A 25,514-nucleotide genomic window follows, 5' to 3' on the forward strand; every position below is an offset into this window, starting at 1 on the left:
TTTGCTTCCTTAGACTCTCCCCCAGATTACTCAGCCAAAGCCCAAATCCTGTATCAGTTCTTTCCAGTACCCCCTTATTGAGACACCCTGTGGTTTCCCATGGTGTGTGTTCTTCCTAAATGCAACAAGTAATAAACCCCTCTTGTTCAACTACCAGTGTGTTCCTGGTAGTCTTTGGCTGGAGGGCCCTGACAGTAGTAATTAGGTTTTTAGTTAGAAATTCATTTGTGTGTGTGTGTGTGTGTGTGTGTTTTGGAGGAAGAGATGTATGTAATAGCTCATGGCTTTTGAAAACAAGAAAGGGGAGTTTTAAAAATTCTTAGCCCAATGTAGTAATATTAGATTTTTCTTCCACAGAGGCAGTTTTGAAAGACAGTATTGTTGTATTTCTTTGTTGAAAAGGCAACCTGTAAACTTATTGCCTGTTCAGCCCTTTAAAATTTTTATAGCAGAGCCCAGTGCCCTCTTCTAAAATGTAGTGAGGTAGTGAAAATTACTAAATTGGAGTTAATGCTTAGTCATTTGAAAAGATTTCCTATTAAATGTGATTGAATGTTAGGTGCTTTACATGTGGAACTGTATCTTGAGAGGACTATATGGCGATTAGATATTATAGCTGATCACTTTAGATTTGTGTTCTTCTAAGAGGAGAGTTTCAATCTTAGATCTTTGGTCTTTGGGACATAGATTTGACCTGAGCTGGAGGACTACCAGTGTAGATCACTACTCTTTGAATCACCAGTTTTACTTTGTCCTTTGCAATCTATATGCCTTTTGTTTCTTTTCCTTACCTTATTGTATTGGCTTGAACCTCTAGTAACATACTGAATAGAAATGATGAGAGAGCAGACATCCTTGCCTAAAATCCCCAGAGCAGGAGAAAAATATTCAGTCTTTCATTAACATAGGAATGAAGTTAACTATAGGTTTTTCATAGGTGGTTTTCTTTTTTTTTTTTTTCTTTTCATGTCTGGAAGTTTGTTTTGACCTCATTCACCAATTTACCCATCCCCTCACCCCCTGTTCTCTATGTCTATGAGCTGGTTTTTGGGTTTTTTGTTTTGTTTTGTTTTAAATTCCACGTGTGAAATCATATGGTATTTGTCTTTGTCTGACTTATTTCACTTGGCATAATGCCTACAAGGTCCATCCACGTTGTTTCAAATGGTAAGATTTCATTCTTTTTTATGGCCGAATAATATTCCATTGTATATGTATACCACATCTTCTTTATCCATTCATCAACTGATGGATACTTGGGCTGCTTCTCTAATTTGGCTATTGTAAATAATGCTGCAATAAACATAGGGGTGCATGTATCTCTTTGAATTAGTGTTTTTGTATTCTTTAAGTAAATACCCAGCAGAGTGATTACTGGATCATATTATAGTTCTGTTTTTAATTTTTTGAGGAACCTCCAAACTGTCTTCCACAGTGGCTGCACCAGTTTGCATTTCCACTAACAGTGCATGAGGGTTCCTTTTATTCCACATCCTCACCAACACTTGTTGTTTCTTATGTTTTTTATTTTAGCTATTCTGATACATGAAGTGATACCTCATTGTAGTTTTGATTTGCATTTCCCTGATGATGAGTGATGTTGAGCATCTTTTCATGTGTCTGTTGGCCATCTATATGTCTTCTTTGGAGAAGTGTCTGTTCATGTCTTCAACATGGCAAAGAGCAGTTTTGATATTCAGAAGCTATGCAAAATTATAGCCTGTCCTTTCTGTGGTTTTAGTCAGATGGTAGATTTTTAAGGATAGTTGGTATGAAATATATACATAACTTGCGTTTCATAAATACGTGAATGAGACAACCATATTTGATAGTTGTCTTAGAAAATAACATTCTGTAATGTCCTAAGATTATATTTGGGATCTGCTTTTTATTCATTATTTATAAGGAGAGAGGGTTACTGGTGAAGATAACATTTTAGAAAACAAAACTTGGTGGGGGAGAAATTCTAGAATAAAGTGGGTTTCTCCTTCACACAATTTTAGCTGCTGTTGTCAAGCTTTATGTCTCTCCCTTGTAAAGAAGGAGAATGGTGTATCAATTTTGTGACATAATTTCCCATTCCTTATTTTATTAGTAAAATATTTGGGGAAAAGAAGGGTGTGGAGTTTTGCTAACAAATGTAATTTGTGATCATATATTAAGATGTATACATATCAAGTAGATAAGTAATTCTGCTTTTAGGAGAGCACATTTTTTAAGACTTTATTTTTTTAAGTAATCTCTATACCTAACGTGGGGCTCAAACTCACAATCCCGAGATGGAATTGCATGCTGGACTGACTCAGCCAGCCAGGCGCCCCTAGGAGAGCACATTAAGGGACAGTTATAAGCAACTAGAGGTTGGTGATTTTACTCTTAAGCTAATAGTTTTACTAAGTAAGGGGCAAATGTTAGGAGAATACCTATGTTTTTCAAAGTAAGGCATTTAATTCCATTTTCCATTTTTTAATATTCATCTTATATATGTAGGAATAAAGTTTCTTAATACACTTAAGGCAATTTAGTTATCATTTAAGCAAAGTATAACTTAGATTTTTAATAATATTTAGTTTCAAAATTGCGTATTTCTGACACAGAGTTGATCATGTTTTTAAAGGACCCATTAATAGTGGAACTTTCAAGCCCTGGAACATTGACCACAGCCTTGTTGGTGTTTCTTCACAGCATGAAGGAGACTGAAAAAGGACCACTTTCTCCTAAAGTTCTTTTTAATCAGCTTTGTCAGAAGTGGGTGCATCTAAATTCTTGATATAAATAATTGAGTTATAAAATTCTAATGTATCACTTAATATGAGTAGTTTCACTCTTACTGTAACATCGCTATTATTGTCTAGACTCTCAAGAGAAAGAACTAATACTTATTTAGTTGCAACTCTGTGCTTTATGTAAATTATATCTCATAGTACTCTGAAGAAGTGCTTGTTTATCCCCATTTTATAAATAAGGAAACTGAGACTCACAGAAGTTGAGTAGCTTACCTAGTTTTATAGTGACAAAGCCAGGATTCAAATAGAGGTCTTTCCTGATTCAGAAGCCCATGATGTAATAACAAAGGTAAGAACATTATAGAATTAAAAGGTGCTATTAATAGGTCATCTAAATCTAGTTTTCTTATGTTTACTTTTATTATTTTTTAAGTATACTCTACTCCCAATGTGGGGCTCAAACTCATGACCCCAAGATCAAGAGTTGCATGCTCTACCAACTGAGCCAGCCAGGTGCCTTCCTTAGTTTTAAAGATGAGCTTCGAGGCAAATAGAATTTAAGTGAATTTCTCAAGATAGTACTATATGTTCAAAAACAAAATCCTTGTGTGCCCAGAAATACATACATACCATAAAGGACCTGACTTAATTCTTTCATCTAAAAAACTGAGAGCTTATTTGTGTCAGGTACTTGCTAGAATCTAAGGGTACACAATGTATAATATATTAAAAATAGACCCTGTCATGGAGCTCATGAGCTAGTCCCAGTCCACAATTACTAAAATATATAGAAACAAAATTCTTTAAATGGGAACTTGCATTTTTGTATATCTCCAGGCTTTAAAATTTCATTTTAATTTAAGCTAGTTATTTGTGCCATGGTATTATATTTTATCTTCTAGAACTATACCATTGTTAATTTTTTAAAAAAATTTTAATTGTGGAAAGGACACTTACCATGAGTTCTGCCTTCTTAAAATTTTTTAAGTGTACAATAGATTATTGTTGATTAAGGTGCAATGCTGAATAGCAGATCTCTGCAGCTTGCCATCTTGCTTGAATAAAACTTTATGCCCATTGATTATGCCTGTATGTTCATTTCTCCTTCACTCCAGCCCTTGGTAGACACCGTTGCACTCTCTCTGATTCAATGAATTTGCCTATTTTAGATTCCTTATATAAGTGGAATCATGCTATTTGTTTTTCTGTGACTGGCTTATTTCACTTAGCAAAATGTGCCATGGTATTTTGAATATAGTACAAAATAAAGAGGGTTTATTATGTTTCATTTGGTTGGCAAATGCTGTTTTTTTTTTCAAAGCCCGAAGAACAAAAAAATCCTCAGATTTTTGTGACATTGGTGCCTCACGGAGTTGAAAAGTTTTTAGGATTCTATGTGCTTTCGAATTGTTTTTGGCTCTGCCAAAAATAATTGTTTTGTATCCTCTTTCTTTTTTTTTTTGGTTTTATAAAGTTTTTTTAAAAGATTTTAAAATCTTTTCAGAGAGAGAGAGAGTGCATGAAAGGGGAGGAGAGGGAGAAGCAGGCTCCCTGCAGAGCAGGGAGCCTGACGTGGGGCTTGATCCCAGGATTCTGGGATCATGACCTGAGGCTAAGGCAGACGCTTAACCAACTGAGCCACCCAGGTACTCCTGGTTTTATTGAAGATTTATACAATTTTTAGAATTGTTAAAATAATAGGTGCTCATGGATAAAAGTTCAAAATACTATTTGTACCATATTTTTTTCAAAAGTGATTATGCAGGCACAGACATAAATAAAATTGTTTGCTACTTGCTTGTTTTGCTTAATATGTTTTTTACATTTTTCCATATTAGTACATGTGGGTATGACTTATTTGATTTAATGTGTGTGTGTGTATCGCACTTGTGAAAGTACATCTGTAGGATAAATAGACTTACTGGATCAAACATTATTTGAAAACATTTAAAAATTGCATTTGCTTTATTATGTTTACTTTAAAAAGAGATTTCTTTAAGAAAAGTAATTTTTAAAAAATCTGGCGAAGATTTAAGCCATATATGTTGAGTCTATTTTTGGACTCTGTTCTGTTCCATTGATCTATATGTCTACCCTTACCCCAGTTCTGCACTGTCTCATTACTGTACCTTCATAGTAAGTCTTAGAATTGGATAGTGTGAGTGCTCAGACTTTTTTTTTTTTTTTTTTAGCTACTCCAGGTCCTTTGCTTTTTTATGTGAATTTTAGAATCAGTTTGTTAATTGGGATTGCATTTGGAGATCAGTTTGGAGAGGACATCTTAACAATGTTGAGTCTTCCAATGTATGATTATGAAATATCTTTTCAGTTATTTAGGTATTTGATTGTTCCCATCAATTTTTTGTGGTTTTCAGCTTACAAATCCTGCACTATCTTGTTAGATTTACCTTAAGAATTTCATATTTTTAAACACTATTTATTGTAAATTGGTACTTTAGAAAAAATTCAATATCCATTTGTACATTCCAAATATAAGGAAACATACTTGATTTTTGTATATTGATCTTATTTCTTGTTCCCTTGCTCAAGGGTTATGGTAGTTTTATGTAGATTCTTCAGGATTTCCTATGTAGACAATAATGCCATTGGTAAATAAAGACCATTTTATTTCTTCCTTTTCAATCTGTATCCTTTTATACTTTTTTCTTATATAACTGGCAAGGACCTCCAGTACAATGTTGGAGTGGTAAAAAGTAGGCATCTTTGCTTTGTTTCTGATATTAGGGGCAGAACATTCAGTCTTGCACACATAAGTATGATAACAGCTGTAGGTTTTTCATAGATGCCTTTTATCAGGTTGAGGAAATTCCCATTCCTAGTTTTTTTGCGAGTTTTCATCAAGAATAGAAACATTCAGTAAACTCCAGTACTCATTTTTTTCTTAAAAAACAACATATTTGTTATTTTATTTTTTTAAGATTTGTATTTATTTGAGAGAGAGAGAGAGCACGAGTGAAGTGAGGTGCAGAGGGAGAAGCAGACTCCCCACTGAGCAAGGAGCCCGCGTCAGGGCTTGGATCCCAGAACTCCGGGATCATGACCTGAGCTGAAAGCAGACGCTTAACCGACTGAGCCACCTAGGCGCCCAACAAATATTTGTTATTTAAATGAACATTATTTATTACCATTGGGACACATTGATTCCTGGCCCAGAGAAACCATGAGATAATAAATGTTAGTTGTTTTTTTTAAGAAAAAAGAATGGGTATTGCATTTTATTAAATGCTTTTTCTGCATCTGTTGAAATATCATATGTTTTTTAATCTGTTGATACAAGAATTGTATTAATGGATATTCTGAATAGCTTTAGTAAAGTATATTTGACATGCAGTAAGCTGTACATATTTAAAGTATACCATTGGGTAAGTTTTGACGTATATATATTTTTGTTTTCTCTTTTTATATTTTGTCAATATGCCTGGAGTAGAGAGAGTTTTTGGATTAGCAACAGACTGATTCATCTTCATCCACAAGACATCTCCACGAATTCTCTCTTGTTCTGAATTTCTTTTTCTTGATAATCTATTCCTGTTTTATGAGTATGCATACATTTTCCTCTTACAACTTGAGATTTTTAAGTTTTCTCCTCTTTCCCACAGTAACACTTTTACTATGGTACATTTCCTGTTTATATTTCATGTTCTCCTCATTTTGAATACATGAATCTCTTCATATGTTTGTTGATTTTTCTCTTCAAGTTTGAAGGTCTCTTTGGTATTGGTAGATCAGATAGGCTCCATTAGAGATTCTGTAAGTCATCATAGAATTTTTTACCCAGTCCTAGGTAGAAGAAGAAAGAAAAAAATCTAGGTTTATTAAATTTTCTTGAGTGGTTGAGAAGGCAGTACTGCATTGTGCATAGTTAAGATGAAGATATAGGCAGGGACATGGTAGAGACAGTTTCTCCTTTGTTCGGGAACAATTTCCATTCTGTGCATCTCCTTTGAAAGCCATAGACTGGTCCTCCTACCTGCCACCTGGCAGATGAGGATCTCTGAAGGATTCCCTGGTTTCCCCTTGCAGTCTTCTTCCATTTCATTGGCCTTCCTTGATGCCTCCAGCACAAGTGTCATGTCATCCAGTTTCAGCCTTATATGGATTCCAGACATGGAAACCCAAATAGGGTTGGGATTTGTGTCCATCTTGGTTTCTGTCCTCACCTCTGATCTAGAAGGTGAACCATATCTATCACATGTGGAAAGGGAAGCCCACAAGGGGAGTAAATCAGAGTCTTCTCAACATCCTATTGCTTTTGCTACTTCTTAACAAGAGTGAGTAACTGAAATTATGACTCCTGTTATAGGCTAGATTCACTACTATTTCAGATAGTTTTTTAGCACCAGGGACTCACAGTAGTGCATTACTGGGGTGAATATTTATTATGAGATGAGAAATAATGCTTAAAGTACTGGACTTAAGAATCAAAAGACCTGGATTTATGTCAGTGGCACCTAGCTTGTTCTTCAGTTTTCTCAAGTGTAAAACAGAGTTCATATTAATTATGAATTTCTTAACAGCACTGCTGTGCATATCAAATGAGATATGTTGCACATATCTTAATGAGACCATTGTGAACTTGTACTACCATAACATATTCTTACTCTTTTATATTCCTTAGACAAAATTCTTTCTTCGTCTTAGAGCACTATCTAAATTTAGTACTTATTTTCATTTAAGGCAAAATGCTCATTTTAGTATTGGAGTTTATTGCAGAAAATACTACTTTTTAATACTGAAATCACCTAAATATTTGCTCTGTTGAAGTCTCCATGAATAGCACGTGATCCTTTAATATATTACAAGGAAATCTAATTGTTAAATCCTTAAAATAAATACATTCACAGAGATATCAGTTTATAGTTCTTTATTTTAATATAAATAACCTCTTGTTTTTCTTTTGGCTATTCAAGGTAGGAAGATAATAGATCAAGGTGGCTTGGGTTTGAATACTGTTTTTTTGCTTGCTATGTGAAATTGCAAATTCTGTAAATAATCCCTCTAAGCCTTTGTATATAAGCTGGAGAAAATAGGGCATCCCAAGCTTGTTTGAGGATTTTATGACTTGACATATGTAAAGCTTAACATATGTACTGTGCTTGCATGTAGTAGTTGCTTGATAAATGATAGCCATATTATTCTCTGTGTACTTAAGATCTCATCCTAATTGGAACAGTGACCATATCTGGTCTTTCTACTTAGTAGGAAAAGGACTAAATTGAATCTTTGACTATATGCTATGTAAAAATGATTTTAGATGGTAGTAATATATTGTTGATGAAATGATCTTTTTTTCTTTCCTGTTTTGTTTTTAAATCATAGGGCCCCCCGATTTAAAAGTTTCCAGCAACAGGACAGTCAGGAGCTTCTGCATTATTTGCTGGATGCAGTGAGGACAGAAGAAACAAAGGTCAGGTTTTGTTAAGTTTATCACATATACTCTTTAAGAGGAGGGTACAAAACTGAAGGAATTAATTTCTACCATCATTTTAATGTAGGTTAAGAAGTAATTTGATTTTTTTTTCCTTTCTGTTTATTCCTTTATATATTTTTTTGCCTCTTCTTCTAAAAGAATATTTTGTCCTAGTCTTTGCAACCCTATTATCCTTTATTAGTTAATACCCTTTGTCTATAAATAAAAAATCAACTCAAGCTAGCTTAAAGAAAAGAGAATCTAAGAATCTAGGGACAGGAAGGTTCTCAGGATTCCAGAGAATATTCTCCTAATTTCCCTGGTTTCTCTGGCTCTGTAGATTTTCTTTATTCATCTCCCCACAGACTGAGTTGTTTCTGTGCTTCTCTCTCTGAATGGTAGCACATGATCTCCATATTTTGCATATGTTGCAGTTCTGCATATATAAAAACAAAACTGGCTGTTTGTGAATCCTAATTCTGAATTCCCAAGAGAGAAACTTTGTTACCCCATGTTGGATTAGGATCCACTCAGGGGTCAGTCATTTGTAACAAGGGAAGAAGGATTCTAGCCTCCTGGATCAGGGAATGTTTCTGAGAAAGGAAGGAATGGCTCATGGTCTGGATAGATTTCCCTAGTGTTCATTGTAATCCTATCCCTTAATCGATTGGGTGGTAGGTGACTTTAATATTAAATGAGTGAAATTCATCTTTTTTTGGTGGGGTCTTGCAAATGGCATACAATTTTTCAGAGAAAATGCAAGATAGTAAAGATGTCAAGTACATAGTACATACCTTCATTCTCCCTTTTTCAGTCATAGCGGACATTATTAATCTTTTTTTTTTTTTTTTTAAAGATTTTATTTGACAGAGAGAGAGACAGCAAGAGAGGGAACACAAGCAGGGGGAGTGGGAGAGTGAGAAGTAGGCTTCCTGCAGAGTAGGGAGCCTGATGTAGGGCTCGATCCCAGGACCCTGGGATCATGACCTGAGCTGAAGGCAGACGCTTAACGACTGAGCCACCCAGGTGCCCCCGTTATTAATCTTTTATAACAGTTCTACTGAGTCTGGATTCAGCCTCAGAATCATTCTCAACTTAGCACTGCAGGCAGTCCCTGTCAATCACAATTGTCATAATAGGTGAAATCCAGTTTTCCATTCAAGGTAAATATACTTCTTAATCTATGTTAATATGTGGTAAAGCAACCATATGAAAATGAAGTACTCATATGCTTGTGGTAGCTGTTACCATGTTACTACGCAAGGTGGACCTTCCTCTTTTTTTTTTTTTTTTTAAATCTTCAGTTGTAATGTAGTAGTCTAGCTTTCAGTGAAGAGAGAGTTAGGGTTCTGTAGATTGCTTTGGGTAGTATAGACATTTTAATAATATTTATTCTTCCAATCCATGAGGATGGAATGTCTTTCCATTTCTTTGTGTCATCTTCAATTTCTTTCATCAGTGTGTTAAAATTTTCAGAATATAGGTCTTTCACCATTTCGGTTAGGTTTATTCCTCAGTATCTTATTTTTGATGGAATTATACATGGGATTTTTTTTTTTTTAAGATTTATTTATTTGAGAGAAAGCTCGCACGTGCATGTGTGAGGTGGGGGAAGGGCAGAGGGAGAAGGAGAGAAGCAGACTCCCTGCTGAGCGGTGAGCCTGACACGGGGCTTGATCCTAGGACCCTGATTTCATGACCTGAACCGAAATTGAGTTGGTCACTTAAGTGACTGAGCTACCCAGGTGCCCCGGAATTATTTTCTTTATTCTGCTTCATTATTGGTGTATAGAAATGCAACAGATTTCTGTATACTGATTTGTGTCCTGCAACTTTACTCAATTCATTTATCAGTTCTAGCAGTTTTTTGGTGGGGTCTTTCAGATTTTCTATATATAGTATCATGTCGGCTGCAAATAGTGAATGACTGCTTCCTTACCAATTTGGATGCCTTTCATTTCTTTTTGTTGTCTGATAACTGTGGCTAGAACTTCAGTTGAATAAAATTGGTGAGAGTGGACATCCTGTCTTGTTCCTGACCTCGGGGAAAAGCTCTATTTTTCCCCATTAGGGATGATATTAGCTGTGGGTTTTTCATATTATGGCCTTCATTATGCTGAGTTATATCGCCTCTAAACCTACTTTGTTGAGAGTTTTTATCATGAATGGATGTTGTATTTTGTCAGATGCTTTTTCTGCATCTATTGAAATAATCATATGGTTCTTATCCTTTGCTTATTGACGTGATGTATCATGTTGCTTGATTTGCAAATATTGAACCACCCTTGCAATCCAGGAATAAATCCCTTTTGATCACAATGAATGATTTTTTTTTAACGTGTTGTTGATTTGGTTTGCTAGTATTTTGTTGAAGATTTTTGCTTCTATGTTCATCAGAGGTATTGGCCTGTAGTTCTCTTTTTTTATGGTGTCTTTATCTGGTTTTGGTATCAGGGTAATGCTAGCTTCATAGAATGAATTTGGAAATTTTCCTTCCTTTTCTATTTTTTTGGGATAGTTTGGAAAGAATAGATATTAACTCTAAATGTTTGGTTCAGTTCACCTGTGAACCCATCTGGTCCTAGACTTTTGTTTGTTGGGAGTCTTTTGATTACTGATTCAATTTCTTTGCTGGTTATCTGTTCAAATTTTCTATTTCTTCCTGTTTCAGTTTTGATAGTTTTTATGTTTCTAGGAATTCATCTATTTTTCTAGGTTGTCCAATTTGTTGGCATATAGTTTTACATACTAGTCTTCTATAATTGTTTGTATTTTTGTGGTGATGTTATTTCTCTCTCTTTTTTTTTAAAGATTTTATTTATTTATTTGACAGAGAGAGAGAGACAGCAAGAGAGGGAACACAAGCAGGGAGAGTGGAGAGGGAGAATCAGGCTTCCCACAGAGCAGGGAGCCCGATGCGGGGCTCGATCCCAGGACCCTGGGATCATGACCTGAGCCGAAGGCAGACGCTTAACGACTGAGCCACCCAGGTGCCCGTGGTGATGTTATTTCTCCTCTCTCCTTTGTAATTTTGAGTCCTTTTCTTTTTTTCTTGATAAGTCTGGCTAGAGGTTTATCAATTGATTTTTTTTTTTTTTTTCCAGAGAACCAGCTCCAATTTCACTGAGCTGTTATATTGTTTTTTTAGTTTCTCTATCATTTATATATGCTCCAATCTTTATTATTTATTTCCTTCTGTTGGTTTTAGGTTTTATTTGTTGTTCTTTTTTCTAGCTCCTTATGTGTAAGGTTAGGTTTTTATTTGAGATTTTTTTTGGCTTCTTGAGGTAGGCAAATATTGCTATAAACTTCACTCTTAGAACTGCTTTTGCTGTATCCCAAAAGTTTTGGACTGTGGTGATTTTATTTTTGTTTCTATGTATTTTTTTTTTTATTTCTTCTTTTATTTACTGGTTGACCCATTCATTGTTTAGTAGCATGTTATTTGACCTCCATGTATTTGTGGTCTTTCCGGATTTTTCTTGTGGTTAATTTCTAGTTTCATAGAATTGTGGTCAGAAAAGATGCATGGTATGACTTCGATCTTCTTGAGTTTGTTTTGGCTTGTTTTGTGGCCTAATATATGATCTGTTCTGGAGAATGTTCCATATGTGCTTGAAAAGAATGTCTATTCTGCTGATTTAGGATGGAATGTTCTGCATATATCTGTTAAGTCCATCTGGTCCAGTGTGTCATCCAAAGCCATTGTTTCCTTGTTGATTTTTTTGTTTAGATAATCTGTCCATTGATGTAAGTGGGGGTGTTAAAGTCCCCTACCATTATTGTATTATTATTGATTAGTTCCTTTATGTTTGTTATACACTCTTTTATGTATGTGGGTGCTCCCATGTGGGTGCATAAATATTTACAATTATTATATCTTCTTGTTGGATTGTCCCCTTTATGATTATATAGTGTCCTTTTTTGTCTTTTGTTCTAGTCTCTGTTTTGGATTCTATTTTGTCCGATATAAGTATTGCTACCCTGGCTTTCTTTTGACATCTGTATGGGTGATAAATGTTTCTCCATCCCTCACCTTCAATCTGCAGGTGTCTTTAGATCTGAAATGAATCTCTATAGATAGCATTTGGATGGGTCTTGTTTTTTTTTTTTTTTAATCCATTCTGTCACTCTGTGTCTTTTGAAGTGATTAGTCTATTTACATTCAAAGTAATTATTGATATGTATTTATTGCTATTGTATTGTTTTGTAGTTGTTTCTGAAGATTTTCTCTGATCCTTTCTTGTCTTTCTCTTTTTCATGGTTTGCTGGTTTTTGGTAGTGATCTATTTCTCTAGTGATATATTTAGTGATATGATTTCTTTCTCCTTATTCTTTGCATATTTTTAGTGGTTTTTGACTTATGGTTACCATTAGGTTCGTATATAACATCTTCTGCGTGTAGCAGTCTATATGAAGTTGATGGTCATTTAAGTTGAACCCGTTCATTACTCTTCTCCTTCCCACATTTTAGGTATATGATACCATATTTTATTTCATTTTATTTTTTTAAAAGATTTTTATTTATTTATTTCAGAGAGAGAATGAGAGAGAGCACATGAGAGGGGGGGAGGGGCAGACGGAGAAGCAGACTCCCTGCCGAGCAGGGAGCCCGATGCGGGACTCGATCCTGGGACTCCAGGATCATGACCTGAGCCGAAGGCAGTCGCTTAACCAACTGAGCCACCCAGGCGCCCGATGATACCATATTTTATATCTTTTTATTTTGTGAGCTCCTTGACTGATTTTTTTTTTTACAGAAATACTAATTTTTACTGCTTTTGTGTTTCTTACCTTCATACTGTCACTTTTGGTCTCTCCTTTCCATTCAAAGAGTTCCCTTTAATATTTCCTACAGGGCTGGTTTAGTGGTCAGAAACTCCTTTATTTTTTTGTTTGTCTAGGAAACTTTTTTTTTTCCTCTCCTGTTTTGAATGATAGCCTTGCTGGAAACAGTGTTCTTGGCTGCAGATTTTTCCCATTCAGCGCTTTGAATGGATCATGTCTTGGAAAATGTCTGCTGAAAAATCCCCTAATAGCCTTATGGGGTTTCCCTTGTATGTAACTGTCTTTTTTTTGTCCTGCTCCTTTCCATTTTTTTCTTTATCACTATATTTTGCCCGTTTAATTACAATATGTCTTGGTGTGGATCTCCTTTTGTTGATTTTCTTGGGCCTTCTATGTGCCTCTTGAATCTGGTTATCTGTTTCCATCAGAGTAGGGAAGTTTTCAGCTATTATTTCTTCACATAAATATTCTGCCCCCTTTTCTCTCTCTTCTTCTTCTGGGATCCTATAAAATGAATGTTATTATGTTAGATGGAGTCAGAGCTCCCGAAGTCTATTCTTGTGTTGTATAATTCTTCTCTCTTTTGTTCAGCTTGATTAGTTTCCATTATTTTATCTTCTAGGTCATTAATTCGTTCCTCTGATTTTTCCAGCCTGCTGTTTGTTGCATCAGGTGTGTTTCTAATCTCATTTATTGCTCTCTTCATCTCTGATTGGCTCTTTTTAATCTCTGTGTTAACATCTTACTGGTGTCTTCTACTCCTTACTCAAGTCCCGTGAATGCCCTTATGATCATTGCTTTAAATACTCCATCAGGCATGTTACTCTTATTTGTTTCAATTAGATCTCTGGCCATGGCCTTGTCCTGTTCTTTCATTTGGGACAAACTTCTCTGTCTTCTCATTTTATCTAAGTCCCTGTGCCTGTTTCTGAGTGTTAAGAAGGTCAGCTCTGGGAGCACCTGGGTGGCTCAGTCGTTAAGCGCCTGCCTTCGGCTCAGGTCGCGGTCCCAGGGTCCTGGGATCGAGCCCTGCATTGAGGCTCCATGCTCCACAGGAAGCCTGCTTCTCCCTCTCCCACTCCCCCTGCTTCTTGTGTTCCCTCTCTTGCTGTGCCTCTCTCTGTCAAATAAATAAATAAAATCTTAAAAAAAAAAACAAAACAAAACTCTGTGTCCTGTTCTTGAGGGTAACAGCCTTATGAGGAGGTCCTGTAGTGCCTGTCATATAATGTCCCATTACCTAGGGCCTGGCACTTCAGGGAGTGTCTCCAGCGTGTGCTGTGTGCCATCTACTGTTATGTCCTGGCCATTTTATCCCTCAGGCCAGTCATCTGCAGATACGCTCCGTGTCTGTTGTGGGCAGTGTCTGGTCCCTGGTCTGAATGTGGCAAGATTTGTTTTGTTTTGTTTTGTTTAAGTAATCTCTACACCCAGCGTGTATAGAGAACTCAATTCCAAGATCAAGAGTCACATGTCCTTCCAACTGAGCCAGCCATTTGGAGAGCCATTTGCCTCTCAAATGTGGCGAGTTTTAATTAGATGTGCTCTGGTTGGTTTGTGCTGAAACCTGTTGCCACTGCTGCCACAATTGAGGCCCTGCAAAATTCCCATGTGGGGAGATGGGGTGTCGGCAGGGGGTTGGGCTGGTCTGGGGGAGGGGACCCACCACCCTGGGACTAAGGCAAATGTGAATTTAGAAGGGCAGTTCCGTGGGGGTGGGGGGGTGGGCGGTGAGTGTTGGTGTAAGAAAGTTAGGTAGTGAGTGGCTCCCGCAGGTGGCCTTGTGCTTATGCTACGGGGGGCGGGGAGGAAAATGGTGCCTACCAGTTCCTTTGTTCCCAGAGGGGTCTCTCCATGAATGCCGTCTTTCTGGGATGCACTCCAAGATGAGCAAATAACCTCCCTACTGTGTGCCTCAGGTGCTCTTCAGATTACTGTTTACACACTGTATGCCCATGTGCTCTTTGCCTGCCTTTTCTCCAACAGCAGTGCAGTAACCTCTGGGTTCTATCCCAGCCAAACCCTCTGGACTTTTAAAACTCCAGGTTTTAAGCCCTGTTGGTTGCCAGAACACAAAATTTGGGCCCTCTTGCTTTCCAAGCCAGTTGCTATGGGGATTCATTTTCTTTTTTTTTTTTTAAGATTTTATTTATTTGAGAGAGAGAGAGTGAGAGAGCACATGAGAGGGGGGAGAGTCAGAAGGAGGAGCAGACTCTCCGCTGAGCAGGGAACCTGATGCGAGACTAGATCCTGGGACTCCAGGATCATGACCTGAGCTGAAGGCAGTCACTTAACCAACTGAGCCACCCAGGCACCCAGGAGTCATTTTCTCTTTGTACTCCCCTGTGCACTAGTCTCTCACCCTTCTCCAGGACTGCAGTTACCTCCCCACTTCAGTGGCCATGAGCTGTTTCTCTCCCAAACCAGGTCTCTGCACTTCCTAACTTCTTCAGTGTGTCCTCTTCTCTAACTTTAGTTGTGGGGTTTGTTCTGCCAGTCTTCCGGTTGATTTCTGGGGTATTTAGGATGATTGGTAATTATCTAGTTGTATTCATGGGACAAAGGGAGCCTAGGATCCTCGTACTCCACTGCCATTTTCCCTCCTGGATCTTTCCCTCCTGGGTATACTCTATATATTTCAATTATGAACCCTATCATCTTCTATTTAAAGTTATGTTTTTATCACCTCTCTTAGATTGTAATCTCATGGAATGACTCTCTGTATCCCATGTGCCTTGCACATAGTAGGTGCCTGGTGAATGTGTGTTGAATAAGTTTTCTGTACTTAATTTTAAATGGACAATATCTGTTGAGAATTTGAATTGGAAAAAAGCAGTTTCTTAAATAAGTTATACTACCTAGTTTCTTGGGGATTTGCAATTATTTTGAATATGTTATAATTTGAATGAACTGATAAATTGACAGGATAATACTACATTATGTTTTACCTGTAATTTGTTTTAAAAAATCAGTTAAGGGATTTACAAGGCAGCAAGTTGGGGAGAGATATAACAAAACCTGTATCTTAGATGATAAATGTGTATTGATGCTTCTGAGCCTACAGACGACATAGGAGTTAGTTTAAGATTAATTCAGACTATCAATTTCTAGAATGATTGTTTTTCCACTATGGTTTGTAAGAATATGTTTACTACATGGTCCTGTATCATTATAGATGGAATTAAAAATTACCTCTCTACATTGTTTTTCTCTGTCAATATTAAGATAAAACTATAAAATCTGTTTCTATTATTTTTTCCCCTATTTTACTTGATGGCATTCTTTGTTACAATTAAATTATTGTTTTGTCATAATGGTGCATTAAGATTCACAGTGTCTTAAAAACTCAGGCAGTACAGGGGGAAGCATGGCTTTTTGAAAGCTCTTAATCTTCCCCTATTTGAGGGCTTTAGACGGTGTGGCAAAATTAAAATGTCAAGTCCGTGGATTTATTCAGTCTCGTAAGCAAGGACAGTGGTGCAGTCAGTTACAGTGAGTCCCCATGCAGGAGCTGCATTGTCTGGCCTGGGAACCCCACAGCTGGTAACCGTGCTGCCGTTGTAGTTTGTCACTGCCATGTGTGTTTTGATTGAAGAAAGGCTCCAGCGTTATGTCTGCCACCAGAATCTTGTCGTAATGATTAAAAACTACTGACCCCATTTTATAATGTTTCATTGAAGTTTTTTTCTGATAACTGTAAAGTTGAGGGCTATACCATGCTCTTGCCAAATAGAGTGCTAAAGGGATCATTTGTGCAAAAATTGTACATTTTTCGTGGACAAAATAAAATCAAATTTACTGTAAGAACTTCTTTTACAGGCAGTCTTTTCAGCTTACAAGGTATGTGCTTCTTCACTATCTTGCTTTTAATTTGAGCTCTCACCAAATTAACAATACTACAATTTTATTTCCAAAGATACATCACTGATACATTATTGGTTAGGACTATTTTAAAGGCAGACTGTCTCAGCTGACTGTTAAGCCATGAGTGTTATGTATTCTTATTTTTGAAAGAAGTTTATGGTGGAGATTTGAAATAGTTGAACCTTGACACTGCTAATTGATTAATGTGCTGCGGTTGTTAGCAGCTTCCTGGCCAAAGAGTGAGTGAGTGAGTGAGTGAGTGAGTGAGTGAGTGAGTGAGTGTGTGTGTGTGTGTGTGTGTGTGTGTGTCGCATGTGTGTGTGTGCCGCGTGTCTCTTTTTTTTTTTTTAACTTAAATGGTTCAAAGCATGACTCTCAACAATGAGAAGCTGTAGATAGACCTAAACTCATTTATTTTATTCAACTTGATGAATTACCTATTAATTAACTCCTTTAACAGTTTAGAGAATATAAATTTGTGGCTAAGATACAATAAAAAAGCAAATGTCTAATAGTTTAAAAGTTAATAATTTAAACAACTCCATTGTTTTTATTCCTTTTTAAGAGTTTGATATTATAGTTTACATTTCTGAAAATGGCAAAGACTCGTTAAATCATATTGAAAGTCATGTTTGAATTAGTAAAATATTCAAATTGTAAAATAAATTTATAGACTTATAACTTGGTTTAGAGTTCTTTATCTTTTCTGGCTGGAGAGACTTTTTACAGTTATACTAAATATTTACAGGTGAATATGGTATTTATTGGAATCTTTATTTAAGTCCATTCTCCTGCATGGAATTCATACCATTCTAATTTATTTTCATTCAATCAGTTCTTTTTTAAAGGTATAAAAGTCAGCTTTAGCTCAGACAGTATCTGAATTATATCAGTTTTCAAATTTATTGTGTCTGAATTGGAGATTATTTCACTATTTAATAGCTTTTGGGACATATTTTATGATTTTGATTTTCTTCACATATATTTCAAGATAGTATGACATGGCACAGATTGCTGTATGTTTACTTTTATACCCTACTTTGTATATATTTAAGTTTTTGAATCTTGCATCAACTTTCAAAATATACTTGAAGAGAATAGTGAGCAGTTCTAGGAAATATAATGTGCTGATCTTAGGCCGGTTAATAAATGAAACTCAGTTTCACAATTATTGGGGGAAGGTATCAGACACTTACCATGAAATGCATCCTATATACAGAAGAATGTATGCAGATATATATACAGTTTAAAGCGTAATATAAAGAAAAGTCATTTACCACTAGAAACCTTCCTCACCATCACACCCAGAGTTAAAAAAAATAGAATGTTTTAGTGCCATATAAGCCACCTGTTCTTTCTTTTCAAACATGTGTTCCTCATCAGAGGGAACGACTTTTTTTTTACTTTTACAGTAATCATTTCATTGTCTTATAGTTTTGAGAGCGATCTGTGTATGCTTAAACAATTAGATTGTTTAGTTTTGCATAACTGGTTAGCAAGCACAAACCTATTGTCATTATTGGATGAAGGCTCCCAAAAGAAGAGGGACTGAGAGAATCTCTGGAACATAGTTTGGCTTTGGCGTCCCAGAATTTCTAAGAGTTCTTTCTGGGGGAAGTCAGTGGGCAAGGTCATGAATGTGTTCTGAGCCATGCTTCTCCAAGCAACTGACAGAGTTATAGGAGAGACCAGGTGCTAGCTCTCTGGTCCAAAAACGTTAAAGGCTGCTCTGTATTTTCTGCTTCTGAGTTCATCATGACCCACCTCTTTGCTCTCAGGAATAGGTCAGAGCAGAACGACTTTGGGTTAGGTAATGTGTATACTCTGCTGATCCACAGCAGAGCATGGGGAGAATAAGGACAGTAGCAGCTCATTCCCCATATATTCTGTTCTCAGATTTAAAACATGGTACAGTAGCAGAGGGGATCTTAGTGTTGACAGTGTGTCTGTCTCCTGGTCTCACTGCTTCAGTATGGGTTGGTTGCCTCCCACATTGGATGTACAGGTGTCGTTCTGGAGTTCCCACTAACTGTGCTTCTGGGAATTCTCTTGCCTCTCTCATGCATTGGCCCTGCTGTTGCCCGTAAACTATGTTGTCTTTCTTGTTTATGCTCTCCTTTGGTGGTGGTGGTGGTGGTGGTGGTGGTGGTGGTGGTGGTGGTGGTATGTGTGTGTGTGTGTGTATTTTTCTCCTTTCTTTATTCAGAAGGTGGCATATACTATATGAACACTTTCTGCAGTTTTGCAGTTTTGTCTTTTTTCACTTAATTGTAACAATCTTTTCATATCAGAAGATAGGAAGCTTCTCTCTCTCTCTTTTTTTTTTTACCTGAAGATATCAAACCAGTGTCTTAGTGATTCTCCCTTATATGTATGTTTCCAGTGTTTTTGCTTTTATGCGTAATGCTGTGATGAATAAGGTATTTGTGTTATTTTGCATGTGTGTTAGTATATCTGCATACATATAGAAATGAGATTGCTGGATCAAATGATCTGTCCATTTGTAATTTTGATATCCTCCATAGGCATACAATTTTCACTTCTGTTAGCTACATGCCATGTAAGGGAGTCTCTTTCCCCACAGCACCACCAAAAGACTGTTTTGTCAAACTTTCTAATTTTTACCAATCAGCTGGGTAGAAAAATGCATCTCAGGGTGGTTTTAGTATACATTTCTCCTTGAATGAAGCTGAATATCTTTTCCTCTGTTCCTATTTTTTACCCCTTTTTCTGCTGAGTTCTGATCCTTTGCTGATTTCTAAAAGCTTTTTGTATACTAGGGAGAGAATATATTTCCAAGTTTGTCATTTGTGTCTTGATTTTGCTTATAATTTGGCAGCATTTTTTTTTTTAGGTAAAAAAGTTTAAAAATTTTTTGGTTTTGAATTTAACAGTCTTTTATTTTAAAAGCCGTCTGGATATTGAGTCATGGTTAAAAAAGGCATTCCCACTCCTAGGTTATAAAAGAATTTCCCCATGTTTTCTCCTAGTACTTTATAATTCATTTTTAGATTTAAATCTTGATCTATTGAGGTTTATCCTGTTCCCAGAATATTTCCTTTTTTCCCATTTGACTATCCTACGGTTATCCACACTGTATAGTATGCTTTTCCCGCTAAGTTGGTAACACCCTAATTATACTAATTTTTCATATGTATTTGGGCTTATTTCTCAACTTGCCCTTGATTCTGTTTGCTTATCTTTTTGATTATTAGGATCATACTTTAAATTATGAAGGTTTAAATGCATTTTTCTTTATATAATCAACCACATTTTATTAATTTCAAAATGAAAGTCTAGATCTCCATATTACCTATTTTGCCTTAAGCTCTGTTATTCTCTGTTTGGAATAGTAACTTGCAAAGGAAACTTTGGCATATTTTCTCTTCCTTTCATGCATCAGTCACAGACTTTCTCTACATATGAAATCTCTTCATTAATGGCTGGTGGGACCTCCTTCTTGATACACTTTCTTCCCTTTGAAAAGGACTAAAAAAAAAATCTAACATCATCGTCTTTATCATCTTACTCCACTCTATCCTTTCCAAGGGCAAAGAGTCTATAGAGCACATTCCAGAATTGCATCTCTCTTTCCCTCTCTCTTTTTTTATGCTGCAGTCTGTTTATTCATTTTATTGTTTTTTCCTCAATTTTTAATATTTTGAAGTATAATTGACATATTACTTTCAGGTGTACAACATTGATTTGGCAGTTGTATACATTACTCAGTGCTCACCATAAGTATAGTCACCATCTGTCACTATACAACATTATTACAATATTATTGAGTATATTCCCTATGCTGTAGTTTTCATTTCCATGACTTATTTATTTTATAACTGGAAGTTTGTACCTCTTAATCCTCTTTATCTATTTTGCCCATCCTCTTACTCCCTCCCCTCTGGCAACCACCAGTTTGTTCTCTGAATTTAAGAATCTGTTTGTTTGTTCATTTTGTTTTTTAGATTCCACATATAAGTGAAATCTTTTTTTTAAATTAATATGATGAAGGCACTGAAGTTTTTTAATTTAAATTCAATTAGCCAACATATAGTACATCACTAGTTTTTGATGTAGTGTTCAATGATTCATTAGTTGCATACAACACCCAGTGCTCATTACATCATGTGCCCTCCTTAATGCCCCTCACCCAATTTCCCCTTTTCCCCCACCCACCTCCCTTTCCACAACGCTCACTTTGTTTCCAGGGTCAGGAGTCTCTCATAGTTTGTCTCCCTCTCTGATTTCTTCCCATTCAGATTTTCCTCCCTGTCCCTATGATCCTCCATGCTATTCCTTATATTCTACATATAAATGAAACCATATAATTGTCTTTCTCTGACTTATTTCACTCAGCATAATACCCTCCAGTCCCATCCATGTTGATGTAGAAGTTGGGTATTCATCCTTTCTGATGGCTGAGTAATATTCCATTGTATATATGGACCGCATCTTCTTTATCCATTCATCTGTTGAGGGACATCTCGCTCCTTCCACAGTTTGGCTATTGTGGACATTGCTGCTATGAACATTGGGGTGCATGTGCCCCTTCTTTTCATTACATCTGTATCTTTGGGGTGAATACCCAGTAGTGCAATTGCTGGGTCGTAGGGTAGCTCTATTTTTAACTTCTTGAGGAACCTCCATACTGTTTTCCAGAGTGCTGTACCAGATTCCACATATAAGTGAGATCTTATGGTATTTATCATTTTCTGTCTGACTTATCTCATTTATCATAATACCCTTCAGGTTCCTTCATGTTTTTGCAAGTGGCAAGATTTCATTCTTTTTTATGGCCAAGTAATTATTGCATTGTATGTTCCATTAGAACATTTTCTTTATTCATTCATCTATTGATGGACACGTGGCTGCTTCCATATCTTGTCTATTGTAAATAACACTACAGTAAACCTAGGGGTGCATATATCTTTTCAAATTAGTGTTTTTGTTTTCTTTGGGTAAATACCCACTAGTGAGGGGCACCTGGGTAGCTCAGTCAGTTAAGCATCTGCCTTCGGCTCAGGTCATGATCCCAGGGTCCTGGGATCGAGCCCCACATCGGGCTCCCTGCTCGCGGGGAGCCTGCTTCTCTCTCTCTCTGCTCATACTCTCTCTTGCTATCTCTCTCTCAAATAAGTAAGTAAATAAATAAATCTTTAAAAAAATACCCACTAGTGGAACTACTGGATCATGTGGTATTTCTATTTTTAATTTTTTGAGGAATCTCCATACTGTTTTCTACAGTGGCTGCACTAAACTTATGTTTCCACCAACAGTGCACAAGGATTCCTTTTTCTCCACATCCTTACCAACACTTGTTATTTCTTGTCTTTTTGATATTAGCCAAATATCTGACTGGTGTGAGGTAATATCTCGTGGCAGGTTTGATTTGTATTTCCCTGATGACTACTGATATTGAACATCTTTTTATGTGTCTGTCTACCATCTGTATGGCTTCTTTGGAAAAACGTCTCTTCAGGTCCTCTGCCCATTTTTTTTTTTTTTTTTTTTTTTAAAGATTTTACTTATTTATTTGAGAGAGAGAGAACGAGAGACAGAGAGCAGGAGAGGGAGGAGGGTCAGAGGGAGGAGAAGCAGACTCCCCGCCAAGCAGGGAGCCCGATGCGGGACTCGATCCCGGGACTCCAGGATCATGACCTGAGCCGAAGGCAGACGCTTAACCATCTGAGCCACCCAGGTGCCCCCTCTGCCCATTTTTTAATGCATTTTAATAAATCTAGTGGGACCAGTCATTTGTCACTACACTTCCTGTTCCCCCCCACCGATTTTTCATTGCTATTCTTATTTATTCCTCCATATCTAGTTTAGGACTAATCTCCCCCTTCAATCTCTCACATTAAAAAAAAAAAAAGGGGGCGCCTGGGTGGCTCAGTCGTTGGGCGTCTGCCTTCGGCTCAGGTCGTGATCCCAGGGTCCTGGGATCGAGCCCCACATCGGGCTCCCTGCACCGCAGGGAAGCCTGCTTCTCCCTCTCCTACTCACCCTGCTTGTGTTCCCTCTCTCACTGTGTCTCTCTCTGTCAAATAATTAATAAAATCTTTAAAAACAAAAAAAAAAAACCTATTGCTATTTTTACTGGAATTATGTTAAATTCATAAATTTAGGGGGCAAGATTGAAATGTTTATTTAGGACCCGTTGAAGAACATGGTGTGTCTTTCCATTTGATCAAGTTTTCTTTTGTGTCTTTCAGTAGTGTTTTTAAGTTTTCCTCATTTAGATCTTACACAACCCTTAAGTTTATTTGTTATTTTATCTTTTTAGTTGTTATTATAAGTGGGGCATTTTCTTCCATTGCTTCTAACTGGTTTTTGTTTGTCTGTGTGAAGGCTATTGACTTCATTATATTTATATACCCCATATCAAATTCTTTTATTATTTATAGTAGTTTTTCATTTCAGTTTGTTCTTTTGGCTTTTCCAAGTAAAAAGTCATATCATCTGCAAATAATTTTATCTCTTTTATAATTTTTATATGCTGAGATTTATTTTTCTATCAAATGCATTGACTAGAACACTAATACAGTCCTAAATAATAGTAATAAATCAAGGGATTTAATCTTAAATAATGTTTTGCTTCTTATATCTATTAATATGATGGCTTGTATGAATAGATTTCCTAATATCCCTGCATTACTAGAACAAAAAAGTCTTAATGATAGTGTATTATTTTAATGTGCTTCTCTATTTTATTTAGAATTTTTTTCATACGTGATGTTGGTGTGTGTTGTATATGTTCTCTGTCAGCTTTGATACCAATATTATGCTTCATGAAAATAATTTGGAGGCTTCCCTTTTTTATGCTCTGGAACATATGTTTAGTGGCATTCCTCTGTGAAAAGTTAGGGCTTGGAACTTTTTGTACGGAGTTACCGTGTAACACCATTCTTCTCTTTCTGCCCATTCACCTACCCCATGAAAGCTGGAAGGTACTCTCTCTCTTCTGGAACTCATTTCCTGGAAAATTACCTGATTTTTTCTGAATTTTCAAATGTAATTACATGAGAGTGGAGCAAAATAGTCTCATGATTACTTAAAATATCCTTAATTTTGTTAGTGGTTTCCTTTTTCTTAGGTGTGATGTTAATGCTTTTCATTCTTACTTTGATTAAGATTGACTAGTAAGTTTATTTATCCCCCACTCAAAAATCAGCTTTTGATTCATTTATTAGTCTCTTCAATTTATATACTTTTGTCTTCATTAACTCTTTTGTTGAGTTTTGTTATTTACTTTCGTTCAGCTTTGATATTCTTTTTCTAAATTTATGATGTGGCTGCTTAATTTGTTTTTATTCTATTCAATTGATTTAAATATTTAAGGCTGTGAATTTTCTGAACAGTGGAAAGTGTCTATTCTGATATGTAGTACTTTTATAATTCTCTGGCAAGTCTGCAGTTTGAGTTTCATTTTTCTTTAATATAATATTTTTTTAAGAACAGAATTAGGTATCATTTTCAGGAAGTCCAGGTCAAACAGCGGTCTCACCTATGAAAACCTGTGATTAAGACTTTACTTAATTATCCTCCAGAAGTTTTTTTTTTTTTTTAACAAGCTTTTCTCTCACTGCACTGTAAAAACGTGAATTTGAGAAGATTAAATTCATCCACTAAGGAGGGACATAATTAGTATAAAAGATGATAATTTATTAGCTCAAATGTCTTTATTCTTGGAATCTGATTTTATTTCATTCTGAAAGTTTTCTGTGATATTGGATCTTTCCTGAAACATAAAGAGCTATGGAAACATATAGATCTTGTCATTTCCTTAGAGCTGCTAAAGACTTTAATACTAGTAATCATTATTGACAACTGAATTCAAATAAAAGGATAACTGATCAAGATTTGGGATATTCTTCTTGCTGTGGAAATTATTTGATGTTCTGGACTTTACTCATATAGGAATATATATAATCTAGGTGAAGATCATAGTGACCAGTTTAATAGCTTCTTATATAGTAAAATTTTTTCTTCAATAGATAAGAAATTCCACATGGTCTCTGTGTTACTTTTTGCCCTGATTAAAATGACACATCATTTTAGGGACAGAGTGGTAGAGTATGGAAGAGGAGGGAAAAGAGGGAGAACTTACTCTAAACCTATAAGAATACATTCAAATATGGATTCTTACAAAATTCTTATTTGTTTTATAGAGAATACAAGCTAGCATTCTAAAAGCATTTAACAACCCAACTACTAAAACTGCTGATGATGATACTAGAAAAAAAGTCAAAGGTATGTTGATTCATTCACTGTTAAAACTTTCTCCTAGAAGAAAATTGTACGTTTCTTTTCGGGGGAAAAAGAACTGAGCATTATGTGAACTAATTCTGTAAAAGTAGTGGCCTTAAAAGGAGAGTGTACTTACTCCAGTGGCTGCCAAGATAGTCTACTGGGTCATAGCAAGAAAATGTTAGAATGCGTCCATGTGAACTTTAAAAACTAAAACTAGTATCAAATATACAGACTGACACTGATAACCCTAATGTGAAGTATCCTAAGGGAGACTTGAAAGGTTGTGGAAAGCAGCAGCCTCGCTGGGAGTTCCGTTTCATCATATTGTGTCATTTTGCAGTTGACCTATGCTTGGATAAGTGGATTTATGGATATTACACAGTTTTAACTAGTCAGAATGCTTAAGTGTTCCAAAGATTGGTTGGAGAGAGTACTAAATCAAACATACATGTCTA

The 25,514-nt window shown here is 36.2% G+C and overlaps 1 protein-coding gene across 2 annotated transcripts in view; it reads left to right on the forward strand.

Annotated features, from left to right (window-relative positions):
- Positions 1 to 25,514, forward strand: part of USP45 (ubiquitin specific peptidase 45) — a 69,436-nt gene that overhangs the window by 29,865 nt on the left and 14,057 nt on the right. The window contains exons 8-10 of one of the 2 annotated variants that reach the window (XM_021693423.2): positions 2,618 to 2,748; positions 8,067 to 8,154; positions 24,978 to 25,059. In XM_021693423.2, the coding sequence (XP_021549098.1) occupies positions 2,618 to 2,748; positions 8,067 to 8,154; positions 24,978 to 25,059 (301 nt within the window). Of the gene's footprint in view, positions 1 to 2,617; positions 2,749 to 8,066; positions 8,155 to 24,977; positions 25,060 to 25,514 lie in introns of those variants that run through there. The other variant, XM_021693424.2, reaches the window with a different exon arrangement.

The sequence above is a fragment of the Neomonachus schauinslandi genome, chromosome 8, assembly GCF_002201575.2.
Source record: "Neomonachus schauinslandi chromosome 8, ASM220157v2, whole genome shotgun sequence".
Lineage (NCBI taxonomy): Eukaryota > Metazoa > Chordata > Mammalia > Carnivora > Phocidae > Neomonachus > Neomonachus schauinslandi.